This window comes from Hyperolius riggenbachi, chromosome 4, assembly GCF_040937935.1.
Source record: "Hyperolius riggenbachi isolate aHypRig1 chromosome 4, aHypRig1.pri, whole genome shotgun sequence".
Classification (NCBI taxonomy): Eukaryota; Metazoa; Chordata; class Amphibia; order Anura; family Hyperoliidae; genus Hyperolius; species Hyperolius riggenbachi.
In genome coordinates this window covers 289811078-289837927 of record NC_090649.1, presented here as the reverse complement: position 1 = coordinate 289837927, position 26850 = coordinate 289811078, and the positions used below count along the sequence as shown (strand labels likewise).

The 26850-nt window shown below is 43.3% G+C and overlaps 1 protein-coding gene across 1 annotated transcript in view; it reads left to right on the top strand.

Annotated features, from left to right (window-relative positions):
* The window catches only part of SERINC1 (serine incorporator 1), a 39424-nt gene extending 24847 nt beyond the window's left edge, over nucleotides 1-14577 (top strand). The window contains exons 6-10 of the mRNA XM_068231393.1: nucleotides 96-265; nucleotides 2281-2371; nucleotides 2996-3137; nucleotides 8544-8771; nucleotides 11957-14577. Of these exons, the coding sequence (XP_068087494.1) occupies nucleotides 96-265; nucleotides 2281-2371; nucleotides 2996-3137; nucleotides 8544-8771; nucleotides 11957-12095 (770 nt within the window). The 3' untranslated portion in view covers nucleotides 12096-14577. The remainder of the gene's footprint in view (nucleotides 1-95; nucleotides 266-2280; nucleotides 2372-2995; nucleotides 3138-8543; nucleotides 8772-11956) is intronic.
* Nucleotides 14578-26850: the final 12273 nt, after the last annotated feature.

The window sequence follows — 26850 nt, the reverse complement described above, 5'->3', positions numbered from 1 at the left end:
ACTGCGTTATTTGTTAATCCATTCATATTTTAAAATTGTTCTGATAAGTAAACTCGCTTCTGATGACCTATCTCCTTTTCCTTCTTCCCCCATAGCTCTTCTCTCTGCCACAGCCATTAATTATGCACTGTCAGTGGTTGCAATAGTTCTCTTCTATGTCTACTATACACATCCTGAAGGCTGTGCAGAAAACAAAGCTTTTATCAGTGTCAATATGCTGCTATGTGCCGGAGCCTCAATTATGTCCGTTCTACCGAAAATCCAGGTATGTTGTATAACCACAGCAGTTAAGAATCTCTTAACTCAAAGTAAACCTTGTAACCACCCACTTTAGTAATTTAAGTGTGGCTGAGAGATCAAAACTCATTCATAGTTGTCATTGCCTTACAAGGATTGTCTTGGTGTCATTTGGCTGCACTGAAAACATGATGCTTGTTGACAACTAATGCAGGCATAGATGCTGGGACATACTCTCTGAATGTCATAAGTTGCAAGGATCGTCAGCACACCACTCTCTAAAGCACACACTTTATTGTGCCAGTTTCCACAAGATAGTCCAACAGTTGTTTCGGGGGCTGCCTTGATAAAGGGGGACCCTGCGTGGGCCCCAAAACAATTGTTGGACTATCTTGTGGAAACTGGCACAATAAGTGTGTGCTTTAGAGAGTGGTGTGCTGACGATCCTTGCAACTTGTATTGACTTGTGTGGCACTGCCTATGCCACTTTGTCAAGCACCCATGAAAGTGGATGGTGTGCCGACTTCTTCTAGAGACATTACTCTCTGAATGTTGTTTATGGAGTTCTCTTCCCACTCATCCGTATCATCCAGTAAGACACTGACTAATAGGGAGAAGGTTAGATGAGGAACTCTTACATGAATACTGTACAGAACTTTGCTGCATTGAAAAGAAAATCAAAAACTACCATATACAGAAGATGCAGTACTGGAGTATTATACCGTGTTGGCAATCAGTTAATGCAAATACTGTGATGTAAGAATGATACGATTCATTGTTAACACTGTAGACTGTGGAAACCAATATTTCTAACCTTTTAGATTTATTTGTAATGCATGATACCTGGGCTATCATTCATAAAAGTGTGTTTGGTAAAAAAAATCCGTATTTTAGACTTCGGTGTGCTAATTCATAACAATGTTTACAGTTGCAATAGAAGTTTGGTGATTTCCCAAACTAGGGTGGCGGTAACATGAGAAGCTGCCTGAGTTGATACATTTTCTACTGCAGTGACAGCATTACAATAAAAGAGGCAGCCCCAGATTCCCTTTTAGATGTGTATTCTTTTTTAACTGCCTCTGTTTGCCCTGAATCTGCGCTAAATCTGTCTATTAGTCTTTCTAAACAGTCTATTTAATTGCCACAGCTTAGAAGAACTTCTAGAAATGTTACACATGCGGGATTTCTGATGTAAAAAACATATGAAAACAGGTACCTAAGAGGTTAAAACACACAGCCTGGGGTATTCTGGAAAGCCTTTTTTGTTCTGCTCTCACTGCTGCTGCCTGGGAGATCTGTCTCCATTAACTTTGCTCTTATCCACACCCTTATCACCTCTTCAAAGCAAGCGGTATTCTCCGTCCCAATACTGCCTGCTCTAATCTTTATGAATTGACATTTAGTGACATGTGTTGAGATAATCACCGCACAAGGCGGTCATTTACCTCACTGCTCAGGAATTTCAGCTTTTCATGCGGTAACAGCTTTTATGAATTGACATTTTGCTAAGTGCTCAGTAAAGTCAGCTGTTTTCAGCATTATCGCATGCGGTAATGCTTTATGGATAGCCCATGTCTAATGAAAGTCTAAAGGTGGCCATACATCTAGCGATTTTGGTGGCCGATCGACCAAGAGACTGATCAGAAAGAGAACGGTTGACTGCCATAAACCACAGGCTGATTCTCGATCGATTTCACCATGAAATCTTTAGGGAATCTGCCTTGTGACGCCACCTTGCCCCCCTAGCCGCTGTCCTCCATAATGTTTTATGTTTACAGTTGTCAGAACACTTTTTTTTTTCTTCCAACTAATAGACAATCTGACCATTTGATTAGATCGGTGCCATATTAGGAGTAATTAATGTTCTGTGCATGCTAGGCCGAAGATGGGTAATATGATCTACCATTTCAGAAATGTGGAGTTTTTAAAGTTTTTTTTTTTTTTTTTTTTTTTTTTTTTTTTAAGGAGTCCTCAATGAAAACACACACACACCTCCAAAGCATTTAGTACATTTTTCAACTTTTTTTTTTTCTTATCCTCTAGGAATCGCAGCCCAGATCTGGACTTCTACAGTCTTCTGTGATAACTATTTACACAATGTATCTGACATGGTCAGCCATGACCAATGAGCCAGGTATTTAAGTCCACAAAATAAAAGATCCTCACCAATGTATGTGATACATCACAATTTTATTTAAGAGGATCTGTAACGTCAAAACGTCCCCTGGGGGGTACTCACCTCGGGTGGGGGAAGCCTCCGGATCCTAATGAGGCTTCCCACACCGTCCTCCGTCCCTCAGGGGTCTCGCTGCAGCCCTCCGTGCAAAATGACGTCAATATTTACCTTCCTGGCTCCTGCGCAGGCGCTCTGACGGCTGTCGGCTCCGAAGTAGGCGGATATACCCGATCGCCATCGGGTCTGCTCTACTGCGCAGGCGCAAGTTTCCGGTGCCTGCGCAGTAGAGCGGACCCGACTGAGATCGGGTATTTCCGTCTACTTCAGAGCCGAAAGCAGCCACAGCGCCCCCGCTATAGCCAGCAAAGGTAAATATTGAATTTACAGTCGGGTCTGTCGCCGGCTGTTCAGAGGGCTGCAGCGAGACCCCCGTGGGACAGAGGACGGCGTGGGATGCCTCATTAGGATCCGGAGGCTTCCCCCACCCGAGGTGAGTACCCCCCAGGGGATGTTTCTGATGTTACAGAGTCTCTTTAAGTAACAGCATAAAGTATATTCCTATATTTCGCCCTCATCTCTTAGATCGCAAATGTAATCCAAGTCTCCTCGGCATAATTGGTTACAATACCACCACAACTCCAGGACAAGTTCGGGTTGTGCAGTGGTGGGATGCTCAAGGCATTGTGGGACTCATCCTGTTTTTGCTCTGTGTCTTATATTCCAGGTAAAAGTGATTGATTGTTTATAGTACTATTATCTATCTATTTATCATTGCACAGTTGTAAGAATTAGCGCTTCCTCTATAAGATTATGTCCTCCACCAATATTGCTGCAATGTCACCCACAGTGGAATATGACTCACCGATTGGAGTTACTACGACCACAGTAGCAAAGCAGACTTGCGGGGCATTAATCAGGCTCCCCTCGCCTTTTCTGGCAAATCCCCCGCTTATCCACAGCTAAATGCCTCTCTTGTTTTCACAAGTCCCCTCAAAAGATGAAGCAAAGCCTCTCATTGTGTAATATCATTTTAAAAACATTTAAAATTTTATAAAAAATTTGCACTCACTTTTGGCCAGGGCTGTGGAGTCGGAGTCGTGGAGTCGGAGTCGTGGAGTCGGGCAATTTTGGGTGCCTGGAGTCGGAGTCGGGAAAAAATGCACCGACTCCGACTCCTAATGAATTTGTAACTGTAATTAAAATAGAAAATATGATAAAATGTTCTATTTCTCAGATAATAGTCATTAAAAATAATGTGTATATATACAGTATATATACAGTAATAGCTGTGCTTAGTATACAAAAATGAAATAAACCAATCAAAATTAGTTACTTGTGCTGCTTCAATAAAGCAGTCCACGTATTTTTAAGGTCAGATATACATATCTGATTGTGACTGTATATATGATGTGTACACAGGAATCTCTTATATATACTAAATAACATCTATGCTGTAAGAATAAAGCCTGATGTGTAGCTATGTCACTAATAGAGATGGTCAACAAGATGGAAATAATTCTGCATTGATGCTGATTTATGCAAATGTATGCACTCCCTTTGCTGATGAAATAAAATAATTTGATATGTTATTAAAATTTGGTTTGGTGACTACAAATTAAAGGGTAACTGAGACGGATGAAAAGTAAAGTTTTATACATACCTGGGGCTTCCTCCAGCCCCCTTCAGGCTAATCAGTCCCTCACTGTCCTCCACCACCCGGATCTTCTGCTATGAGTCCCGGTAATTCAGTCAGTCAGCGGCTCCCACAGCCAGGAACATTCTGCACCTGCGCAATAGTGCTGCACAGGTGTAGTATGCTCCTGGCGGCGGAGTGTGTGCATGCGCACTACGCCTGACTGGCTCAAGTACCTGGACTCATAGCAGAAGATCCAGGTGGTGGAGGAGGACAACGAGGGACTGATTAGCCTGAAGGGGGCTGGAGGTTACCCCAGGTATGTATAAAACTTTAATTTCATCTGTCTCAGGTTTACTTTGTTACACAGTAGTACTATACTCTACATATGCACTCCCCACAGAGCTGCAGGGAATCCACTGAAAATGCTGTGCACATTGAACACAGAGGTGTTGTCTGTTTACAATCTCCTCATTCCCCTGCAGAGTACCTGCACATCATTCTTACATGTACCCACACTTACATTGCCTAGGGCCTGATAGATGTTCTTTGTTCCGGTTTGTACCTTTTACAAGTACTCTTACCAAGGACTAGTTTTAGTCTAAAGGGAATAAATATAGTAGTCTACATATCCTTCTCACTTCAGTTGTCTTGTAAAATTCCTAAGCGTTGGCAGTTATGAGACGAATTTCATGTTACATACTTTTAATCAACAAAATTGTAATATGCAAATTAGAGGAGTCGGAGTCGTGGAGTCGGAGTCGGAGTCGGTGGAATCCTAAACCGAGGAGTCGGAGTCGGTGGATTTTTGGACCGACTCCACAGCCCTGCTTTTGGCTTTAGAGTATAACAGCGTTTGGAAGTGTTAACAGCGGGTTTCCACCCCGCGTGGTCTCTCGGGCTAACAGCCACGTTGTGCCTCCCGTATTGTATCCGTAACCGGAGCAGCAGAGGAACACACTAGGAGGGATACCTGGTTACGTACATAATCTTATAGAGCGGGGGTGCCCAATAGGTCAATCGCGATCTACCAGTAGATCGCGACCACCTATTTGGTAGATCTTGGCCGCGTCTTGTTAAATTTAGCTGCCGCTGTGCTGCCTGTCAAATTTTGTGTAGCCGCGGCTGTCAGAAAAAGCTACTGAGCGAGCAGCTGAAGGAGAGAGGCGTGGCTGAAGGGGAGAGGAGCGAATGGTGAGCATCTCCTCCTCCTCCATGATGCCGTGCAGACCATGTGGCCACACCTTCCCGAGGTCCCGCGGGTGTTCAGAGGCTAACACTTCTACATCTTGTGAGGAGAAGAGGCAAGTGCACGGATAGATATATATATAGCGGAAATTTTAAATTTTGGTGGTGGGGGGGGGGGGGGGGGGGAATTCCATGACTGAGGCTTGTTTGTGGTAGTTCGTCATTATAGAAGCCATGTGCTGTGGAGGGTGCTCAGCTGTATTAGGTCAGCCTAATGCACACCATGCATTTTTCAGCCACTGCTGACTGAACAGCTGTCAGCAGTGAGGGAGCTGCATGCAACAGCAGCGCAGCTAAGGATGCTTCTGAGCTGAGATGTGATAAGCTGGTCACCCTTACTGAAAAACATAACTATGCTGGGATATGGGGGAGGTGTGTGTGTGTGTGTGTGTGTGTGTGTGTGTGTGTGTGTGTGTGTGTGTGTGTGTGTGTGTGTGTGTGTGTGTGTGTGTGTGTGTGTGTGTGTGTGTGTGTGTGTGTGTGTGTGTGTGTGTGTGTGTGTGTGTGTGTGTGTGTGTGTCCTGGGCTCTGAAATTTTTAAAGTAGCTCGCGAATCAAAAAAGTGTGGGCACCCCTGTTATAGAGGATGCACTATTGCTTACAACTGTGCACTGAATTTGGGAAAACGCATTACTCATTTCTTGCAGAGCGCATGCCCATTTGTTTAATTTTGATTAATTTAATATATAATTTTATTTTACTAATATTATTACTCATACTGAGTGGACTTTTTATTATATACTCCTGCGATTAACCTGAATACCCATCTGTTTGTGAATTTTTTGCAAGCGCTGTGTTTGTTTGATTAGTATCTATCTATTATGCATATATATATATATATATATATATATATATATATATATATATATAATATTTTTTTTTTTTTTTTTTTCCCTTTGTATAGAATGTTTTTTTCTGTCTGGCAAGTGTGCAGCTTACAACTGTACAGGAGACAGCAGTCACAGGCAGCCCAAAGCAGTATCTGAATATCAAACGCTGCAAAACATGAGATATAGAAAGCACAGAGGGCTTTACAAACCATATTTCCTAATTTTAGCGCTAGACCATTGGTAAAGGAGCTGGCCTTTGGCTAATTTATAGTGGAACACTACTCTCTGCTGTTGATGAGGTCTTTTTCAATATTACCATATTTTTTGGACAATAAGACGCACCTAGGTTTAGAGGGCAAAAATCACAGAATTAGGAAAAGTACTAAACCCGGTGTGTCTATGGTGCTGGGGCATCTTAGACTTTTTTCCCCCCCAAACTGTTTCTATCCTAGCTTTGCTGCCCATCTACACTGACTACATTGCCAGATACACTGGCTAACTCTCCCAGCTACTCTCACTACACTGCCATCTGCTCTGACTACACTCACAGTTAACTGCATGCTTCTACTGATCCAGGGACCTGCTCAGAGTCCTCTATCTCAGCCACTGTATTCAGAAGATGCCGCCGCTGTATACATTCGTCCTCCATGGATTCCGTATTTCCAGGTTCACTGATGCCCTCTAGCTGCGCACATCATGCTTGACCTTTTGGCAGAAGTGTGCAGTGTGCAGCTAGAGAGCACCAGTGAACCTGGAAAGACGGAAGCAACGGAGGACAAGTGTATACAGCGGCGGAATTGTCTATATACAGCAACTTTTTTCCCATTGATATTGAATCGAGTCTGCAAGAAATCAATGCTCCAACATGCTGGACCGTTCAATCATTAGATTGCTTTTCATCTGAATTAGATTGATTGTACTACAAGGAAGATATTGATTGGTGAATTGGGAGAGGCAGCAGATCGATGGCCCATAGCATTGTTCTGCAGTGCAGCTCTGCAGAGTCATCAAATTTGGCCCCAAAGTGGTTTCCCCACTTTGCGTTGTTTGGACCACTATACACCACCAGGGAATCTGTACTGTAGGTAAAGCCCTAGATCACCAGGGAAGCCATATGGGGGAGAGAGACAGACACATCATGCTTTTCTTCTGGTGGACTCAAAGCGCTAGAGCTGCAGCCACTAGGACGCGCTCTATAGGCGGTAGCAGTGTTAGGGAGTCTTGCCCAAGATTTACTACTGAATAGGCACTGGCTTACTGATCAGGAAAGCTGAGATTTGAACCCTGGTCGCCTGTGTCAGAGGCAGAGCCCTTAACAAGTAGACTAATCAGCCACTGCTGAAGAGAGGGGGAAGCACTAGACACCATAGAACTTTGTAGGGGAAGAGGGCCACTAGACACAAAGAAACTGGATAGGGGAGGGAGTGGGACCATTAAACACCAGGTAACTTTTATAAAAGGGAGGAAGGTGGCAACTAGACATTGAGTTTGGTCCGCAACTTGGTCCCAATGTTCAATTGGGTCCACTTTGTATTTGAGTTTGACACCCTTGGTGTAGAGGCACAGTCAGGGCCTGTCTTGATCAGATTATATTACTTAAAAACATCTATCTTTTGACCAGTGTGTGACCAGTGTATGACCAGTGTATGACCAGTGTTACACACAATACAGGAAGCAGTAGTAAGCTGAGGCATGCAAAGTGAACCTGAGGTGAGAGTGATATGGAGGCTGCTATATTTATTTCCTTTTAAACAATACTAGTTGCCTGGAAGCCCTGCTGATCTGTTTAGCTGCTGTAGTGTCTGAATAATGCCAGAAACAAGAATGCTATCTTTCAAGATGATAGAATTGTTAAAGAATGGCAAGAGGACCATTCTAATGAAGTTGAGAATCTCATCTGGCCACCACAATCCCCAGACCTCAACATTATTGAGCATTTATGGTCGTTAGAAATTCAAGTAAGAAGTCGATTTCCGCCGCCATCGTCTCTAAAAGAACTGGCGGGTGTTTTAACTGAAGAATGGGCTAAAATTCCTTTGGAAACCATTCACAATTTATATGAATCAATACCTCGGAGAATTGAGGCTGTAATTGCTGCAAAAGGTGGACCTACACCATATTAAAATATATTTTGTTGATTTTCAAGGTGTTTCCATTATTTTGTCCAACCCCTGTACATCGGATTTGCAAATGCTACATATTAAATTATTCATTAATCCCATACGTATAAGTTGTCTAGTGTTTCCCCAGCCACCCTCATGGCCAGGGTTCAGTGATCAGTCCTCATCTGATTTTTATTCTACTGTCTTTTTGTACCTAGGTATATTGTTGCACTTTTTGTTGTTGTTTTTTTGCTTAGCAAATATGTGTATGCCGGCTCCAAAATCTGCTCACTTTAGTATCTGTACTGTGTATTTAGTATTAGGACCTCAAATAACAGCCAAGTGAACAAGCTTACCCTGACCAGTGATGAGTCTACACTTATAGAGGATGGTAGCCGGAGCGATGGCTCTTTAGGTGATCCTGATGATGCAAACCGTGCTGTGGACAATGAACGTGATGGAGTTACCTACAGCTACTCCTTCTTTCACTTCATGCTTTTCCTGGCTTCACTTTACATTATGATGACTCTTACCAACTGGTACAGGTAAGCTATTAAATGAACTTGCAACCCCACCCCCAAGAAGCAAGCCACCTCCACAAAAGTAGTCATTATTGATCAAGCATTCAGCAAAGGGCTTTCATGTAGAACAAACTCATAGGATGATCTTCAAACATAACTTCTATTGTAAAAATTCACCATCTGTTTAGCAAAGCATCTCAAAACCTAATAAGAAAGAAAAGGAAGCTCTACCAATATAAATTATATGTGCCACCAATATATATTCATATATACATTTGCCATATTATTGTAAGTCTGGAATGCCCATCAATTGTTTGACTTTATTTACATATATCTTTAATTAAACAGCAATTGCCTATCTAAGGTATACCAATATTGGTACTTACAGCTGCAGCATGCATCAGTTGTCTTGTTACCTATCTCCTGTTATTGCTGTTGGTTCAGGACTTTTTTGTATTCTTTTAAAGAGAGTCTGAAGCGAGAATAAATCTCGCTTCAGACCTCATAGATAGCAGGGGCACACGTGCCCCTGCTAAACCGCTGCTATCCCGCGGCTTAACGGGGGTCCCTGATCCCCCAAATCCCCTCGTTTCAGCGGGGGAGCGCTTCCTGGTTGGGGCAGGGCTAACCACCGCAGCCCTGCCCCACGCGCGTATCTCCGCCTCTCCCCCGCCCCTTTCAGTCTTCCTTCACTGAGAGGGGCGGGGGAGAGGCGGCGATGCGCCGCTGATAGACGCGACTGGAGGCAGGGCTGCAGCCGTTAGCCCTGCCTCCAGGAGCGACCAAGTCTGCGACCAAGTGTCGCAGTGGGGGGTTTGGGGGTGAAGGGACCCCCGTTTAGCGGCGCTATAGCGGCGGTTTAGCAGGGGCACGAGCTCTGAAGCGAGAATTATTCTCACTTCACAGTCTCTTTAACACAAGTTTGTTTCTTCAATTATGTATTGTTACTGAAAACCTCTCTACAGTATTGTGTACTGTATTTTATTGTAATGTACTTTTGGATATTTCCAAATCATGTCCAATCAATAGAATATACCAGAGATGGACACCAATTAAGCTGCAGAAACATCTCAATGATCAGGGGAAACAGGATGCATTTTTTTTTTTAACAGTTAAAATTTTTATTAGATTTTTTGTGATACAACAACAGATAGAAGTAGATAGCACACAGTGGGTTGTCCATTCACCAAATAAGTCTAGAATCATAGTAATATAATCACATATGGTACATCAAGTTGCAGTGGCTACAGTATCGTTCCATTATGCTTGACAAAGTGTAATATAAATCATAAGTATAGACTCAGTAGCATTAGGGAGTCTTAATCCCACTATGGTACTAGAAGAAGGTTAGAGGAAGAGAACAAGTCCAGAGATAGATAGGACTTGTAAGAGAGAGAAAAGGAAAGGTTTCCGTCCGATCACCGCCCAGGCCACACCCATTAATTTAGTCTATAATTGGGATGAAATTCTCACTTGTAGGATCTAGAATTCTGGTCTCCCATACTCCCCACACTCTATTATATTTTTAGGGCAGCGCCTGTTAAGGTAAGTAGTTTTTTAAAGTGGGAGGGTCAGGTTAATGGCTTTAGTCCAGCTACCTATAGTTGGTATTGACGTTTTCTTCCAATATTTTAAGATTTCTTTACTTGCCTGAAAGCAAAGAATTTTAATTAGTGTTTGTTTGTGCTTGGGGATAGTGTCCTCCCCAAATCTCCCGAGTAATAGCAAACCCGTATCAAAGGGTAAGGAGGCCTGCAATAAAGTGTTTATTGTTGTGTGCACACCTCTCCAAAATGTGATAATTCGTGGGCAGGTCCAAAATATATGGATGAAATTACCCAATTCTATACTGCACCTCCAACATCTGTCTGAGTTACTACTATTAATTCTATGTAATCTTTCGGGAGTTAGATAAACCCTATGTAGGAATTTGGTTTGGATTAGCTGATCGGAGGCTGAGATGACTGATGTAGGGGAGTCCTCTAGTAGAACATCCCAATCATCTCTGTCTAAAGAAGGAATATCATTTACCCATTTCTGTAGGCACTTGTCAAGTCTGGTATTATTGAAGTTAAAAAGTTCGTTATAAATAGCAGACATAGGTTTGGGAAGGTCTTTAGTCAAAACTAATTGTTCAAGATCATCTGTTTTAAGCGCGGGGGGTTGTGACCCGAATTGAGCCCTGTGGGCATGACGAAGCTGCAGGTAGCGGAAGAGGTACTTGTTAGGGAGGTTAAACTGGGTCTTAAGGTCATTAAATGTACAGCAAGTGTTATCATACTGTATATGTGCTATATTCTTTATTCCGTATTTCGCCCATATAACCGAGTCAGGGATTGTGGAGAAATGAGGTAGTTGTGGATTGCCCCAGAGTGGTGTAAATGGAGAAATATTACCGGGTTTTACCAGGGGGGGGCTCTAGCCGCCCTCCATGCCCTCCAGGGTGTTTTCATAGCCAGGGTTACACGGGGGGTTAGCGTGGGGCCCCTATATGGTAAGTTGGTGAGTTGTTCATATGACCCCAACATCGCTGCCTCCAGATTCACTGCTGGATTTGTTTCATCTTGAGAGAACCACCACCTAATAGTTACAAGGACAGATGCCCAGTAGTATTTTTGAAAGTTTGGTAAGGCAAGGCCCCCTCTGTTTTTAGGTAGTTGCAGAATGTCAATGGCTAACCGTGGCTGTTTTCCTGCCCATATAAAGCTCGAAATGATTTTGTCTATTCGTCGGAAAAGCGTTAGTGGCAGCCACATAGGAGTTGTCTAAAGGCATAGGTAAATTTAGGTAAGAAGATCATTTTTATCAGATTAATTCTTCCTATCAAGGACAACGGCAGTCTGTTCCAGATCGTGCCCTTGTTTTCTAGCTGACGAATGATTGGGTCAATATCGAGCTCAATTTTGAACTGCATGGCAAAGGCTGTGAATGTGCTTTCTCGATTTTTATTTTTAATAAATTTTAAAAAAGCCTCAAGTAAACTTTTTTCACATTATTACGGGGTGTTGTGTGTAGAATTCTTAGGAAAATAAATGAATTTAATCCATTTTGGAATAAGGCTGCACCCATGAAAGCATTGCAGGAGTGCATATTGGAGAGAATGTGGGAAATCTCTGAATCATGTTTGTGTGTGAATAAACCAGTCGGTGTATATATATATATTTTTTTATCACTTTTAAATATTGAAATATATTTTTATTTATTTTCAGCCCCGACTCTACTTATGAAACTATGACTAGCAAATGGCCTTCTGTGTGGGTGAAAATCTCCTCCAGCTGGGTGTGCATCGTGCTCTACGTTTGGACACTAGTTGCTCCACTGGTGCTGACCAATCGTGACTTTGACTAGTTGAAGATGAAGCAAGATTTCTGTGTGCAATCTCTCTCCAAATGTGCCAGGAGCACTACACTATATATAGACACGTTAGCCAGTTTGCATGCTTCTCTCTGCAGTTCCCATGCATGATGTTACATTCTGTGTACAGACCAGCTAATCAAAGCAGTGCTCGATAGGTAGTATCATTCTAGTAATCATATTCATCATTGCAGTCTATTAGATTGCTTCAGTAGTGTGTCATGCTTCATCTAGTATTTAACAGAAGAAATGTTTTCACTTAATAGTTTTTTTTTTTCCCAGTGAACATTTGATATTACATTAAGTGGTTATGTCCTTCAATCACACACCACTCATCGAAATTTGTTAGTGTGGATCTTCATCTAGGCTGTTTTTAGGATACTGTTAGAGAGTTGGCTTTTTCCCCCTTAACTGGTTTTACTGATGCTCTTAATAGCTTTGTATGGGAGTAAGCAGGACTTGCAGAATATATAAGTTCTAGAAATACTTATGCTTGTGTACAGGATCCAGGCTCCTGTATGAGGACTCATTCACACTATGTGCGCTGTCAGTCATGATGCAGTGCATAATCCACATGGTAATGTGGAAGTCCATAGACTTCCATGTTACCGTTCACAGTACAGCTGTGCGTTCCTATGTGTTGTGATGTAACATACACTATTCCCCGTTGGTTTCTACTGTGCTGCTGATGCTATAATGCACTGTGACATGCATGCATTGTCGTGTGAAAGAGCCCTGACAGTGTGGGCTGTAAAACCTGCATATTCATTGGGACTGAATGCTGCAGCCACAGGTACACATATAAAGTGTCTAAGGGCGTCAGGCAAAACGCTGGAAATTTGGGAGCACCAGGCACCGCCATAGGCCTTTATCGGGAACTATGGCTACAGCGGCGCTCAGTCAGTAATTTGGGCGCCATCAGGGACTGAGCCCAAATTACGATAAAAACAACGTAATTCAGCTGTCAGCAATAGCTGGGAGTCTAATTATGTCTTACTCCACAGTCTACGGCGGCCTGGAGGGGGGATGGTAATTAACGCCACTGGGGCTTTTGCAGGAGCATGGTGAGCCATTTTTCAACTGCACCCAAATTTCATGCCACCTTAATTACATGTAAGGGTCCATTCACACTGAATCAGTTTCTGTTAGTTATAACTGAACGGACAACTGACATGCAGTCCAGTATCTGTTTCCTTATGGGTCAGTTCACATTATATGCATTTTAACTGAAAGCTTTTCCCAATGCCCTGCTATGGAACAAGTGATCAGTACGGCCTTGTTCACATTACGTTTGGCTCACGTACGTTCGTTCATTTTTGTGGGCGTTTTTGTAAGTGCTTTTGCAGAGCGCTTCCAATTTTGAAAATCGCCCGCGCTTAAAATTTTACAAAAACGCCTATAATGTAAACAAAGCCTTGAAACGTTAAAGAAGTCTTATATGGAAGCAGCAGTAGCCCTCTGCAGTCTAGTGAATAGTTCACATTGGCACACAAAAACTGACTTGCATACATGAGCTGGACTCTTGCTAAGTACTGCCATTGAGGCCGGGTTTCCACTGCTGCGAATCCAGGCCGATTCCCCGCCCACAAATTCTGATGGATTTCAGCAGCCTATAGAAGTCTATGAGAGCCATCCGAATTCGTGGCCGAGGAAAAATCTGAGGCCCTGCAGCATAATTTTGTGCGTAACTGTCCGAATCCCATAGCCGCGCATAGCACGGCTAGAGGGATTCGGCTGCGAGAGGCAACAGCTGTGCCGGCATCGCGTCTCGCAAGACGCATGCCGCCGCACAAATGGAAACCTAGCCTTACCTTCCTCACAGATAGCAGAACTAGCACTGAAAGTAACAATGCTGGTGCCTGCAATGGATGTGCATCAACTATTACTGGCAGTTTTTACATGGCCGGACAATGATTTGTCATTTTGTATCGGTGAAAACATCGCACTGCTTTTACAGCAGTCTGTTAGGTCAAGCAGCCCAAACTTACCATAATATACATTAACTTTAAGGAAACTATTCCTTTCTCCTGCAGAGTACTTGTCAGAATGGTATGTACAGTCTGCATTAAACTAGTGAAGCCCTCTCATTATGTATGGATCTTCCCATTGTTTTATATTGTTCATACATAGTAACAAAACTGTACACTGATGATTCACGCAGCAGCTGAAATAGTGATCACCTGTCTAGGTCAGTGCTGTAATTGGTACATGGTAGAGCAACAGAACCTTTTTCATTATGTGAAGCTGGCATTAGTATGGTCAGTGTACAGTATTACATTTGTACTGTATGTAATGCAACAAGTGTGTGTGTGTTTTTGTACATTGTTTGAATTAATCCATTTGTATCTGATTTGCACATGTAATACAAGACCAAGGTTATTGTATTTGCTGAATGTGATTGAGTAGGTCATTCTTTTCCTATTGAACTGTGTGGAACTATTAACATGTTACCTTACAAAATAAAGCAGTAAATTGCCTTTTGTGTCATTTTCTACATGCAGCGGCAGATTCACACTGCAGCATTTAGCGGATCCCTTACTACAATATGTTCAGTTTTTACTGCAGCTTGTATAAGTTACAGGTGCCGGGTTTTTTTTTTTGGGGGGGGGGGGGGCACGCAAGTTTAAAGGACCACTGTTGCGAAAATCTTAGTATTTTAAATATATGTAAACATATATACAGATAAGTGCATTTCTCCCAGAGTAAAATGAGACATAAATTACTTATCTTCTGTGTTGCTGTCACTCACAGTAAGTAGTAGAAATCTGACAGAACCGACAGGTTTTGGACTAGCCCATCTCCTCATGGGGGGTTTCCTTTCTTTTCAAAAGCACTTAGTGAATGGCAGTTTCTCTGTCTAAAAAAGTGTGCAGTGAGCACGGAAGCTGGCCAGCATCTTTTTATAAATCTTTTTCAAGGAGGGTCTTTATAAAGAATAAAGGCCATGCTGAGAATCCCCTATGGAGAGATGGACTAACCCAAAACCTGTTGTTAATGTCAGATTTCTACTACTTACTGTGCGTGACAGCAACATAGGAGAAAAGTAATTTATGGCTCATTTTACTCTGGAAGAATCATGCTTCTTATTTCTATGTGCTTACATGTATTTTGACCACTGAGGGTTTTTTACCCCATTAGGACCAGAGCAATTTTCACCTGTCAGCGCTCCTCCCATTCTTTCCCCAATAATTTAATCACTACTAATCACAACAAAATGATCTATAATCTTGTTTTTTTTTCACCACCAATTAGGCTTTCTTTGGGAGGTACATTCTGCTAAGAAATTTTAATTGGAATAATAAGAAAAATTAATTCTCTCAATTTTTGGCCAAAATAAAACATTCTACTGTGGATAAAACACACTTTTTTTGCCCATTTGTCCCGATTATTGCATTGTTTACAAAATTTTCCCTAGTACAATGTATGCTGCCAATATTTTATTTGGGAATAAAGGTGCATTTTTTCAGTTTTGCATCCATCACTAATTACAAGCCAATACATAAAAAAATTAGCAGTAATATACCCTCTTGACATAAATATTAAATAAGTTCAGTCCCTACTTATGTATTTTTGTATGTAATTTATTTTTTCCTATAAAAAAAAAAGTTTGGGTACTGTGGGAGGGAAATGGTTAATTATAAAAGTCTCAGTTTTGGGATTTTTATTAACCCATTCGCGTTCCGTCGTTTTCACTTGAGAAATGTTCACCTCCCATTCATTAGCCTATAACTTTATCACTACTTATCACAATGAACGGCTCTATATCTTGTTTTTTCCGCCACCAATTAGGCTTTCTTTGGGGGGTACATTTTGCTAAGAGCCACTTTACTGTAAATGCATTTTAAAAGGAAGAATAAGAAAAAAAAATCATTTCTCAGTTTTCAGCCATTATAGTTTTAAAATAATACATGCCTCCAAAATTAAGTCACGTATTGTATTTGCCCATATGTCCCGGTTATTACACCGGTAAAATTATGTCCCTATCACAATGTATGGCGACAATATTTTATTCGGAAATAAAGGTGCAATTTTTCCGTTTTGCATCTATCACTATTTACAAGTTTAAAATAAAAAAAATATAGAAATATATCTTTACATTGATATTTAAAAAGTTTAGACCCTTAGGTAAATATTTACATGTTTTTTTTTTTATATATATATTAAACATTTTATTTGGGTAGTTTTGGGAGGGTGGGATGTAAACAATAGGTTTAAAATGGAAATGTGTGTTTTTAATTTTTTTTTACTTTTGGTTGTAGTATTACTTTTTGGCCACAAGATGGCGGCCATGAGTTTGTTTACATAACGTCACTCTAAGCGTAACACACGCTTAGAGCGACGCATGGGGGAGGTAACAGCCAGAAAAGGCGCAGCTTTCGAGAGAAGCTGTCGCTTTTTCAGCGGGGGAGAGGAATCAGTGATCGGGCACCATAGCCCGATTCACTGATTGCCTGGCTAACGAACCGCGGGCCGGGAGTGCAAGTGCGCGATCGGCGGCGGGAGCGCGCATGGTTCCTGGACGTAGTTTCTACGCCCAGGAACCAAAATAGGTTAAATAAGTGGATTTTAGAGTAATTAACTATTTGGCCACAAGATGTCGTCGGTCATTATTTTTGATTCACATACTTAAAGGGAACCTAAACTGAGAAGGACATGGATTTTTCCTTTTAACCTCCTGGGCGTTATGCACGCCGGTGGGTTTGCAGCCAGGAGTCCCTCATTATAATTTTGAGTGCTCGGATAGTTCCAATATCTTCAGCTAGCACTAGGCTAGCTAGAAGCGGTGGTCGGCATCCTTAGATTAAGTTTAATCCCCCCGATCGCCGATAAATGCATTACCCCCCCCCCCCCCCCTGGATGCAGCGATCGCTGCAGCCTATCCGGACAGCTGCGCTCTTCACTATGGGGAGGATCGAACATGATGTCATGCGCAGACCCGATCCTCCCCATAGAGAGGACCAGAGATGTGCCGGGAGGCTGCGCGATCTCTGGATCCAGGGGGGGTAATGTATTTAGCAGCGATCGGGGGGGGGGGGGGGGGGGAATCAAACATAATCTAAGGATGCTGACCACCACTGCTAGCTAGCCTAGTGCTAGCTGAAGATATTAGAACTATCCGCTCGCTCAAAAGTTTATTGGGGGACTCCTGGGGACAGCGGGCGGTATGCCCGACACGGTATCGGGCATACCGCTAAGGAGGTTAAAAGAATACCAGTTGCCTGACTCTCCTGCTGATCCTGTGTCTCTAATACTTTTAGCCACAGCCCCTCAATAAGCATGCAGATCAGGTGCTCTGACTAAAGTCACACTGGATTAGCTGCATGCTTGTTTCAGTTGTGTGAAACAAGCAATTGCAGCTAACTGGTATTGCCGGGCAACTGGTATTGTTTAAAAGAAAACATCCATATCCCTCTCAGTTTAGGTTCCCTTTAAGTATGTGAATCGGAAGTAATGCGTGGCACTGTAACACCAGGAATGTACAATGAATGCAGGCATCTGGTGGGGGCGAGTTCCAGGGCTCGCCTGCGCTCCCCTATTGTGTTACATGCTGGTTTGGGGGCCCGAGTAGTGGCAGGGCTCAGGCCTGTCATGTGCACTAGTGTTTGCTCATCTCATAGACATCGGGGACTTAGATTAATTAATGGGAACTGCGTTTCCATTCATTCATCTCTCCGCTAACGGGCTACAACAGGAGCGAGTGGCGGCTGCCCACCACTGAAGATTTATAGTCACGGCCCTGAGACTTCAAGTGAAGCTTTGCCAGGCAGTGAATATACTGCACAAGATGCAGTAAGTAGTTCAATTGTAAGATTTTTGCGACAGTGGTCCTTTAATTACAATAAAAGATGTGACTAAGACCTTGTTTCCACTGTACAATGCATGTGGCTGTGGGTTTCTACAACAACAAATGTAACCTATGTTGCTCTCTAGTGCAGTGCCTATCCCCTTCAGTGACAGTAAATGAGACAACACTGATGCAGAATTGTGATAACTTACTGCATTCATATTGCCATCAATTTTGCCCTATATTCCAGTACCTTTGTAGATCACACATCCTCAAAACATCAGTGATTCTCCACCATGTTTCACAGTAGGAATGGTGTACCTCTATCATAGGCCTCGTTGACTGTTCTCAAAATATAGCATTGATGGTTGTGGCCAAAAAGTTAAATTTTAGTCGTTACTTAAAATGACTGTGCCAGAAGATTTGAGGCTCGTCTCTGTGCTGTTAGACATATTAACATACAGATAAGTTAATTGGCTCCATCAAAAAAAAAAATAAAAAAAATTGGCCCTAGACTACAGTACTTACACTACATAATATAGACATATGGCAATGGTAGGGATTAGATTGTGAGCTCCTCTGAGGGACTGAGTGACAAGATATATATATATTGTACAGCGCTGCGTAATATGTCGGCGCTATATAAATACTAAAATAATAATAAAATATTGCAAATGGGATACTTTGTTGCATTTCTATAGATGGGCTGCATGGTCAAGTTGCCAGAAGAAAGCCCCATACAGCCCATCTTTCTTCAAGTGCCTCCTTACTGTGCATCTTGAAACTGCCCACCATATTTTTTTTTTATAGTGTCCTGTAATTCCTCTGAAATTATTTGTGGGTTTTTCCTTGCATACTGAGGATTTTTTTCTGGCTGTTGTGACTGAATTCATAGTTGGTCTATTTTTCTGGCTGTTGTGACTGAATTCATAGTTGGTCTACCAGACCATGTTTTAGTTTCAACAGAACTTCTTAATTAGGCCTTGAACCCACTAGCAGCTCTCGCTTATATAATGCTATGGGTGTGATGCCACTTGAGGGATAGGAGGTTTTAAAAATTTCCCATAGCATTATGTTAGCAAGAGCTTTTTGAATCACACACGCTTAGAAAAACGCTGCTAGCAAGTCCCAGGCCTTAGAGTTTGAAAGCTGCTGATTGGCATTCTCATTTCCTTAGATATTTTCTTTTATTTTTTTCCTGTTTTATAGAGTTTAAATACAATTTCCAGAAGATCCTTTGACATTTCTTCTACTTTCCCCATGACTAAGGGCCCAGCTGAACTGTGTGCTCAGCAAGCAGTTAGGGCTGGTTCACACTGGCAATCACCTAGTGATTTTCTAGCGCTTTGCGGGTGATTTTGTATCCAGTACAAAAGCGACTTTTGAGTGATTTCAGAGTGTAGCAATCAGCCAGTGATTGCTGAGTAGTAGTTTTTGATGGGAATAGCGCTAAAAAATCGTTGCACTTAAATAAAAAGCGATTTTGAAGCGATTCTATACCTTTAATGGAAGCACTATCGCTTCAAAATGGTGCATGCACTGCATTTGCGATTCCTAAAATCGCTTAAATGAGACCAGCTCCATTGAAATACATTGCTGTAGCGCTTTTCCAGCAATTTGCCTGATCGCCAGCGATCCGCAACTCTGCCAAAATTGCTAGAAAAGCGCCCAGTGTGAACTAGCCCTTACCAGGCAGCAGCAAGCAGTTGTGAGAGGCTTTTCACTGCCTATCAACTGCTTGTGGAAACGGGTCCTTAGAATCCAAAAAATATCAGTGTAGCAAGTTGCATGGGTCTGTCAGGCGGAGCAGTGCTTTTCAGAAGACGGAGCCGAAGTTGCTTAAAAAACATAATTCGGTCTCCGAAGCCGAATTATATCATTCCCCCACTATCCATGGTGGCCTGGAGGGGGAATAGTAATTAACACGGGCCGGACTTGTGCAGAAGCAGGATCAGCCATATACCGGCTATATCCAGCGCCCAAGTCTACCGGCGCCGATATGTCTGTCAGGGGGTCCAACTTATATACACATGCACTAATTACAAGTAAGTTCACGGGACAATGGTTACCTTTTAACAGCCATTAACCCTCCTGGCGGTAACCCCGACCTACACTCGGGGTAGCCGCCATGGAGGATCGCATGGCCCCGGGAGGGATTTTTGTAATAAAACTTGTAATAGTTGTAGCTAGCTACCTGTGTCCCCAAAGTCCCTCCAGTCCCCTCTTGATCGCCACCGCAATACATACCCCCCCAGGGATTCCACAATGGCGCAGCCTCCCAATCAGCTCCAGGCTTCGGTATGGGGAGGATCGGGACTGCTCATGACGTCGTGTCCGATCGTCACCATATCGACGACTGAAGCGGATTGCAGAGGCTGTGGCTCTTGCGGGATCGCAGCTGGGTAAATATAAGCCGGGGGATCATAGAGGTGCGGGGGACTTGGGGGACACTGGTAGCTAGCCTAGTGCTAGCTACAACTATTACAACAAGTTTTATTACAGAAATCCCTCCCGCGGACGCAGCCACCGAAACTCCATATCGCCAGGAGGGTTAAAACCTGTTTGTGCCAAGCTGTGTGCATGTTATCAGGTCAAGCCACCATGGTATGTAAACTTTTGATCAGTGTCACTTGGGTAGTTATTGCAGTGATAATGATTTTAAAAGAGTCAACACAGCTGTGGTGTTTGACAGTAAATGGCTTCAGGCAACCACTAACCATGAGTGAAAAGAAGTTTCAAATACTGCCAAGGTATTGCCAAACTTATGAGCACAATTGTACTTCTGTTGTCCTTGCATACCACATAGCTACACTTGTAATAGAAATAAGTTCTTAAAGCACACTTAGGCCTAGTTCACATTAGCAAGCGCGTTTTCCTGCGCTTTCAGAGCGATGTGCATTTTGAGCACTTTTGTTTGGATATTTTTTTTCTTCCTGATGACAATCAGGAAGTGAACTCTTTGACCTGGAACTGAATAATCACATTGGCCTCAATTCATTAAGCATTACCGCATGCGGTAATGCTGAAAACAGCAGACTTTCCCGACCACTTAGCAATGTGTCAATTCATAAAGGCCGTTACTGCATGAAAAGCTGACATTACCGACCAGGGAGATAAATTACCGACTTGGCTGTAGTTACCTCCAACACATGTCAGTAAATTGTCAGCAAATGTAAATTCATAAAGCCTTCAACAATCGGTAAGCCTGACGATAGTTACCGACACCTCTGGTGAGGTGCTAACAATGTGAAGTGCAAGGAGCCGAAGTCTGTGCGAGTCATCTGTGCAGGCAGGGAAAGTCTGTGCGAGTCATCTGTGCAAGCAGGGAAAGTCTGCGAGTCATCTGTGCAGGCAGGGAAAGTCTGTGCGAGTCATCTGTGCAGGGCAAAAGAGAGATATTGCCACACTGCTCTACTCTACCGCTCAATGGGCTGCAGTAATTTACTGACCTTCAACAGCAGCTTGGGACATCTTTATGAATTAGCACACAGACCGGGAAAATACCGAGTGTGGTATTTTCCCCGACAAAGATTTTTTTTTTTTTATCGCACTGCTTTTTATGAATCGAGGCCAATGTATTTATTTTTTAAAAGGGCTCTCCAATTCTTTTTCAAGAACTTTGCGACTTCTACACCCTGTATTGAAGCGCAAATGCCCTGGAAATGGTGCAGGATCCACATTTGCAATTGGAAAGAAAGCTCATCACTCATGTGAAAATGCTCACATTGAGAAACATTGCTCAAGAGCTTTCAGTGTGAACAAGCCCTACGTGAGAGGAATATGGAGGCTATGTAAGCCTTATAAAGTGTACTTGAGACAGGCAAAATAAAGTTATACATACCTGGGGCTTCCTCCAGCCCCCTTCAGGCTGACCTGTCCCTCGCTATCTTCCATTAGGCAGCCCGGGAATTCCATCAGCCGCTCGAATGGCCAGGAGCGTTCTGTGCCTGCCGGTAGTATTGTGCAGCCGCAGAACTCTCCCAGTGACAGGCCGTGTATGCGGAATTACCAGGCCAAATTGCAGAGGATCCAGGAGGACAGCGAGGGACCGAGCAGCCTGAAGGGAGCTGGAGAAAGCACCAGGTATGTATAATTTTTTTCCATTTTAAAGAAAAACTGAAGTGAGAAGAATATGGAGGCTGCCATATTAATTTTAAACAATACCAGTTGCCTGGCAGCCCTGCTGGTCTATTTGTCTGCAGCAGTGACTGAATAACACCAGAAACAAGCATGCAGCTAAATTTGTCAGATCTGACAATAATGTCAGAAACACCTGATCTGCAGCATGCTTGTTCAGTATCTATGGCTAAAAGTATTAGAGGCAGAGGATCAGCAGGACAGACAGGCAACTGGTATTGTTTAAAAGGAAATACATATGGCAGCCTCCATATCCCTCTTGTTTCAGTTGTCCTTTAAAGGCATGCCCATGAGAGGTGCTTTAAGTCCCTTTAATCATCTCAGGTTTACTTTAACTACTAGCCGACCGCATCATGCCGATGGGCATGACCGTGGCAGCAGCTCCAGGACCGCCTAACGACAAAAAGACCGTAAAGTCCTGAGGCAGGGATTTGCAGGAGATCGCGCACGCCTCTGCTTTGATTGGCGATCACCGCTAGGAGACTGTTAGACGGCAAAACCACCGTCTATTTAGTCTGTACAGCGCTGTGATCTACGGCAACGCTGTACTGGGGACAGCCGTGTGACACGGCTATCCCCCTGGGACACAGGAGAGCAACCAGCTCTCATTGGCTGAAGCCTATGCCAGCTGATCGCTGTCATATATACTGGTGACGGGAGGGGGGGGAGGCAGGATTATTAAATAAATAAAATAAGAAGTTTAATAAATATTTATTAAAAAAAAAAAAAAAAACAACATCCTGGGAGTGATCATAGCCCACTAACAGAAATCTCTGTTATGGGCAGAAAAGGAAGGGGGGAGGGGGATGAAATCACTTGTGTGCCGAGTTGTAAAGCCCTGCAGCAAGGCCTTAAAGATGCAGTGGCCTATTTTGTAAATAAATGGCCTGGTCACTAGGGGGATTTAAGCCTGTGGTCCTTAAGTGGTTGAACAATGCAGACTGGCTGTATTGATTATCATCTGCTTCTAATACTTTTAGCCATAGACACTGAATAAGCATGCCGTTCGGGTGTTTCTGACCTGGATTAGCTGCATGCTTGTTTCAGGTGTGCGATTTAGGCACTACTGCAGCCAGAGATTAGCAGAACTGCCAGGCTACTGGTATTGTTTAACCTTTTCCCTGCCAAGTACATACTAGGTATGTTTTGGCAGGGAAGGGCTTCAACTGCCAACAACGTACTAGGTACATTATTTGGCAATTTGTGCTACGGCAAGCAGTGGGGACCCGTCCTCTGTCTAGAGAGCTTGAGCAGCGGTAATAGTGTAATTACCCAATCACTCACTCCATGCCACTTGTCCACTCTTCTTCCTGTTTCCTGTACGACACATGATTACATACACGTCATACAGAGATCGGGCGGCCGGAGAGGTGTATATGCTGCAGGAGGGGACACCGCATAGCGCGATTGATCGGGTGAGTAATTACACACTGCACAGCTTGGCTCCAGCTCTGCAGGGGGGCCCATGTGGAGGTATGATGATGTTGGCCTCTTCCTCACAGCAGCACCTATATCTGGCTGCTTATACTAGCTGCACTTATACCGGGGCACCCATTCCTGGCTACCTGTACTGGGAGCATCTATTTCTGGCTACCTGTACTGGTGGCACCTATTCTAGGACAGGAAAAGTGGGATACCAATACATATCTGGTATCGTTGGATTCAGCAGAATCAGGGCCTTTATAAAAACGGTAATATTTTTGTCAGTAAATGTCATTAGAAAAAAAAAATTCCACTTTTTTTTATACATATTTCACTCAAAAATTGTTATATCTACAGAAAAAGTATAAAACTGTGTTTGTGTTCAAGCCCAATTCATTACAGAAAAACAAAATATATGCCCTACTGTATTTCATGTAGGCTTTCTTTGTCAAAAATCCGAAGTAAACCTGAGTGCAAAATGTCGAAAAACTGCTTGGCAGTAGATGTTTGCATTTAGGACAAATTGGCTGGTAGAAGTATTCGAAGCAGAGGATCAGCAGGATGGCCAGGCAACTGGTATTGTTTAACCTTCCTGGTGGTAAGCCCGAGCTGAGGTCGGGCTATGCCGCGCAGGAGGATTTCTCTTTTTTTTTTTGCAACACGCAGCTAGCACTGCTAGCTGCGTGTGCATTCCGATCGCCGCCGCTCCGCGCAAGATCGCCGCGCCGCCCAATAAGTGCCAGGCAGCGCTGAGGGGTGGATCGGGACTTCCTTAGACGTCATCCCTTCAGGAACGTCAAGCCCTTCAGGAAATCCCGTTCTTTGAACGGGATTTCCTCATCAAAGATCGCCGGAGGCGATCGAATCGGGCGGGGGGATGCCGCTGTACTAGGGCTCGCTACATGATTTAAAAAAAAAAAAAAAAAACATTTAAAAAATAGTGCTGCGCTGCCCCCTGGTGGTCTTGCCCCCTGGCGGTTTCTAATAGACCGCCAGGAGGGTTAAAAATAAATATGACAGCCTCCATTTTTTTTCTTTGATTTCCCTACTGGTTTTGCAAGGCTGACCTCCTGTGTTAGTATGCGGGCTAGTTCACACTACAAACGCAAATCACGATTTTGCATTGTGATTCCCCTGCAATAGAACGAAAATCACATTGCAATTGCCCCAATGCACTGCATGCAGCACGTTTGTGATTTATGCAAATCGCCAACGCTGCAGTAAGCATGACTCCATAGGGATACATTAGCAAAACGCTGAAAAGTGCACAAATATGAGCCAGCCCTTAGATATTGTGCTTTATTAAACAGCAGTCTGTGGAGCTGTCCACATCCCTTCTCTATCCTTAAAGGATACCCAAGGTGACATGTGACATGATCAGATAGATGTGCAAGTACAGTACCTAGCACAGAAATAACTATGTTCCTCCTATGTTCCTTTTTCCCCCCCTCTATCTCTGCCTCAAAAAGTTAGACAGGAACTGCCAATTACATACCTGATGTTTGAGTCAGGACTGGGTCAGACTACAGTGTGACCCTCACTGATAAGAAATGACAACTATAAAACACTTTCCTAGCAGAAAATGGCTTCTGAGAGGAGGAAAGCGATAAAAAGGGTCAATAGTTCATAGATTTTAGCTCTGGCATACTTCAATGAATGGGTCATTGAGCACAAAAAGTAAAAACGTAAAAAGATTTAAATATAAAGCTGTGGACTATTTTAAAAAGACATTTTTAGGAGGAGGAGGATAGATACAATTGTTTATTTCATTAGTTTATTTTCACTTCAGGTGTCCTTTAAAAGGACAACTGAAGTGTGTATTATATGGAGGCTGCTATATTTATTTCCTTTTAACCTCCTTGCCGGTTATCCCGAGCTCAGCTCGGGGTAACCTGCGCAGGAGGATTTCTCAGGCCTCGCTGGGCCGGTTTTCACAATTTTTTTTATTGTACGCAGCTAGCACTTTGCTAGCTGTGTGCATATCTCGATCGCCGTCGATTCGCCGCTACCCGCCGCGCCCCCCCCTCCAGACCTCTTGCGCCCCCCCCCTCCAGACCCCTTGCGCAGCCTGGCCAATCAGGACTGAGGGGGTAGATCGGGATTCCCTCTGACGTCCGTGACGTCATCCCGCCCCGTCGCCATGGGAAGCCGAGCAGGACATCCCATTCTGAACGGGATTTCCTGCTTGCAGAGAGCGCCGGCAGCGATCGTGATAGGTAGGGGGATACTGCTTGTCAGTGGCTATAATGTAGCTAGCGCTAGGCTAGCTATATGAATTAAAACAAAATAAATATTAAAAAAAAAAAAAAGTGTTGCGCCGCCCCCCCGCCGCCGAAATAATTGGAACGGCAAGGGGGTTAAGCAATACCAGTTGCCTGGCAGTCCTGCTGATCCTCAGTGTCTAATGCTTTTAGCCAAATACCCTGAACAAGCATGCAGCAGATCAGGTGTTTGACATTGTCAGATCTGACTAGATTAGCTGCATGCCTGTTTCTGGCGTTATTCAGACACTACTGCAGCCAAATAGACCAGCAGGATAACCAAGCAACTTGTATTGTTTAAAAGGAAAATAATATGGCAGCCTCCATATTCTCACTACAGTTGTCCTTGTAACCTCCTGAGTGGTATGCCACTCAGGAGGTTTTGCTAGCCTGAGCTCCCCCAGAGTGAATCTAATAGGTTTACTGGTTGTATTAAAAGTTAGCTAACACTAGGCTAGTGTTAGCAAACTTGTTCCCCCCCCTTATTCCCCCGATAGAGCCGCTATATACATTACCCAGATTGGCTCCAGCGATTGTGCAGCCTCCCCGCATAGTTCCGTTCTTCTCTTCTCTTATAGTCCAAATGCAGTATTTTCCTAAAGACAGGGAAGCCTCAGAATCCTATGGAGGCTTCCCTCAGTGCTCTGATGCCTCCCTTACTGAGCGCAGCCCGATGAAGGCATTGTCGCCAATCATGAGGGCCCTGTGCCGCCTCTTCCATGCATGTGCATTAAGCCAGAGCAGCTCTGTGCTGTGCATGTGCTACTACTGCACGGCCGCGCTCCTAACGGCAGGAGAGCGGCCCCAAGCAGATTAAGGTGGAGATATTGAAGCACAGAGGGAAGCCTCAATAGAATCCTGAAAAGCTTCCTCTTGGGTAAATAACTTTTTGGGTTCCCTTTAACAAATAGGATATTACAAAGGGAAAAAAAAAAATGTTTAAGGAATCCTTGTCATTATACCATCTACACATACATAAGCTTAATAGATAATATTTATTTCTACTTTCTACTACGGTATAAGGAACCACAACCCTTTTAAAATTACATTTTTTTTAATTATTTTCCATGGTACCATGTACTGTATGATCTGTAAAATACAAAGGTCAGTTTTCTGTCAAACATTTTTACTGCCCAAAACAATT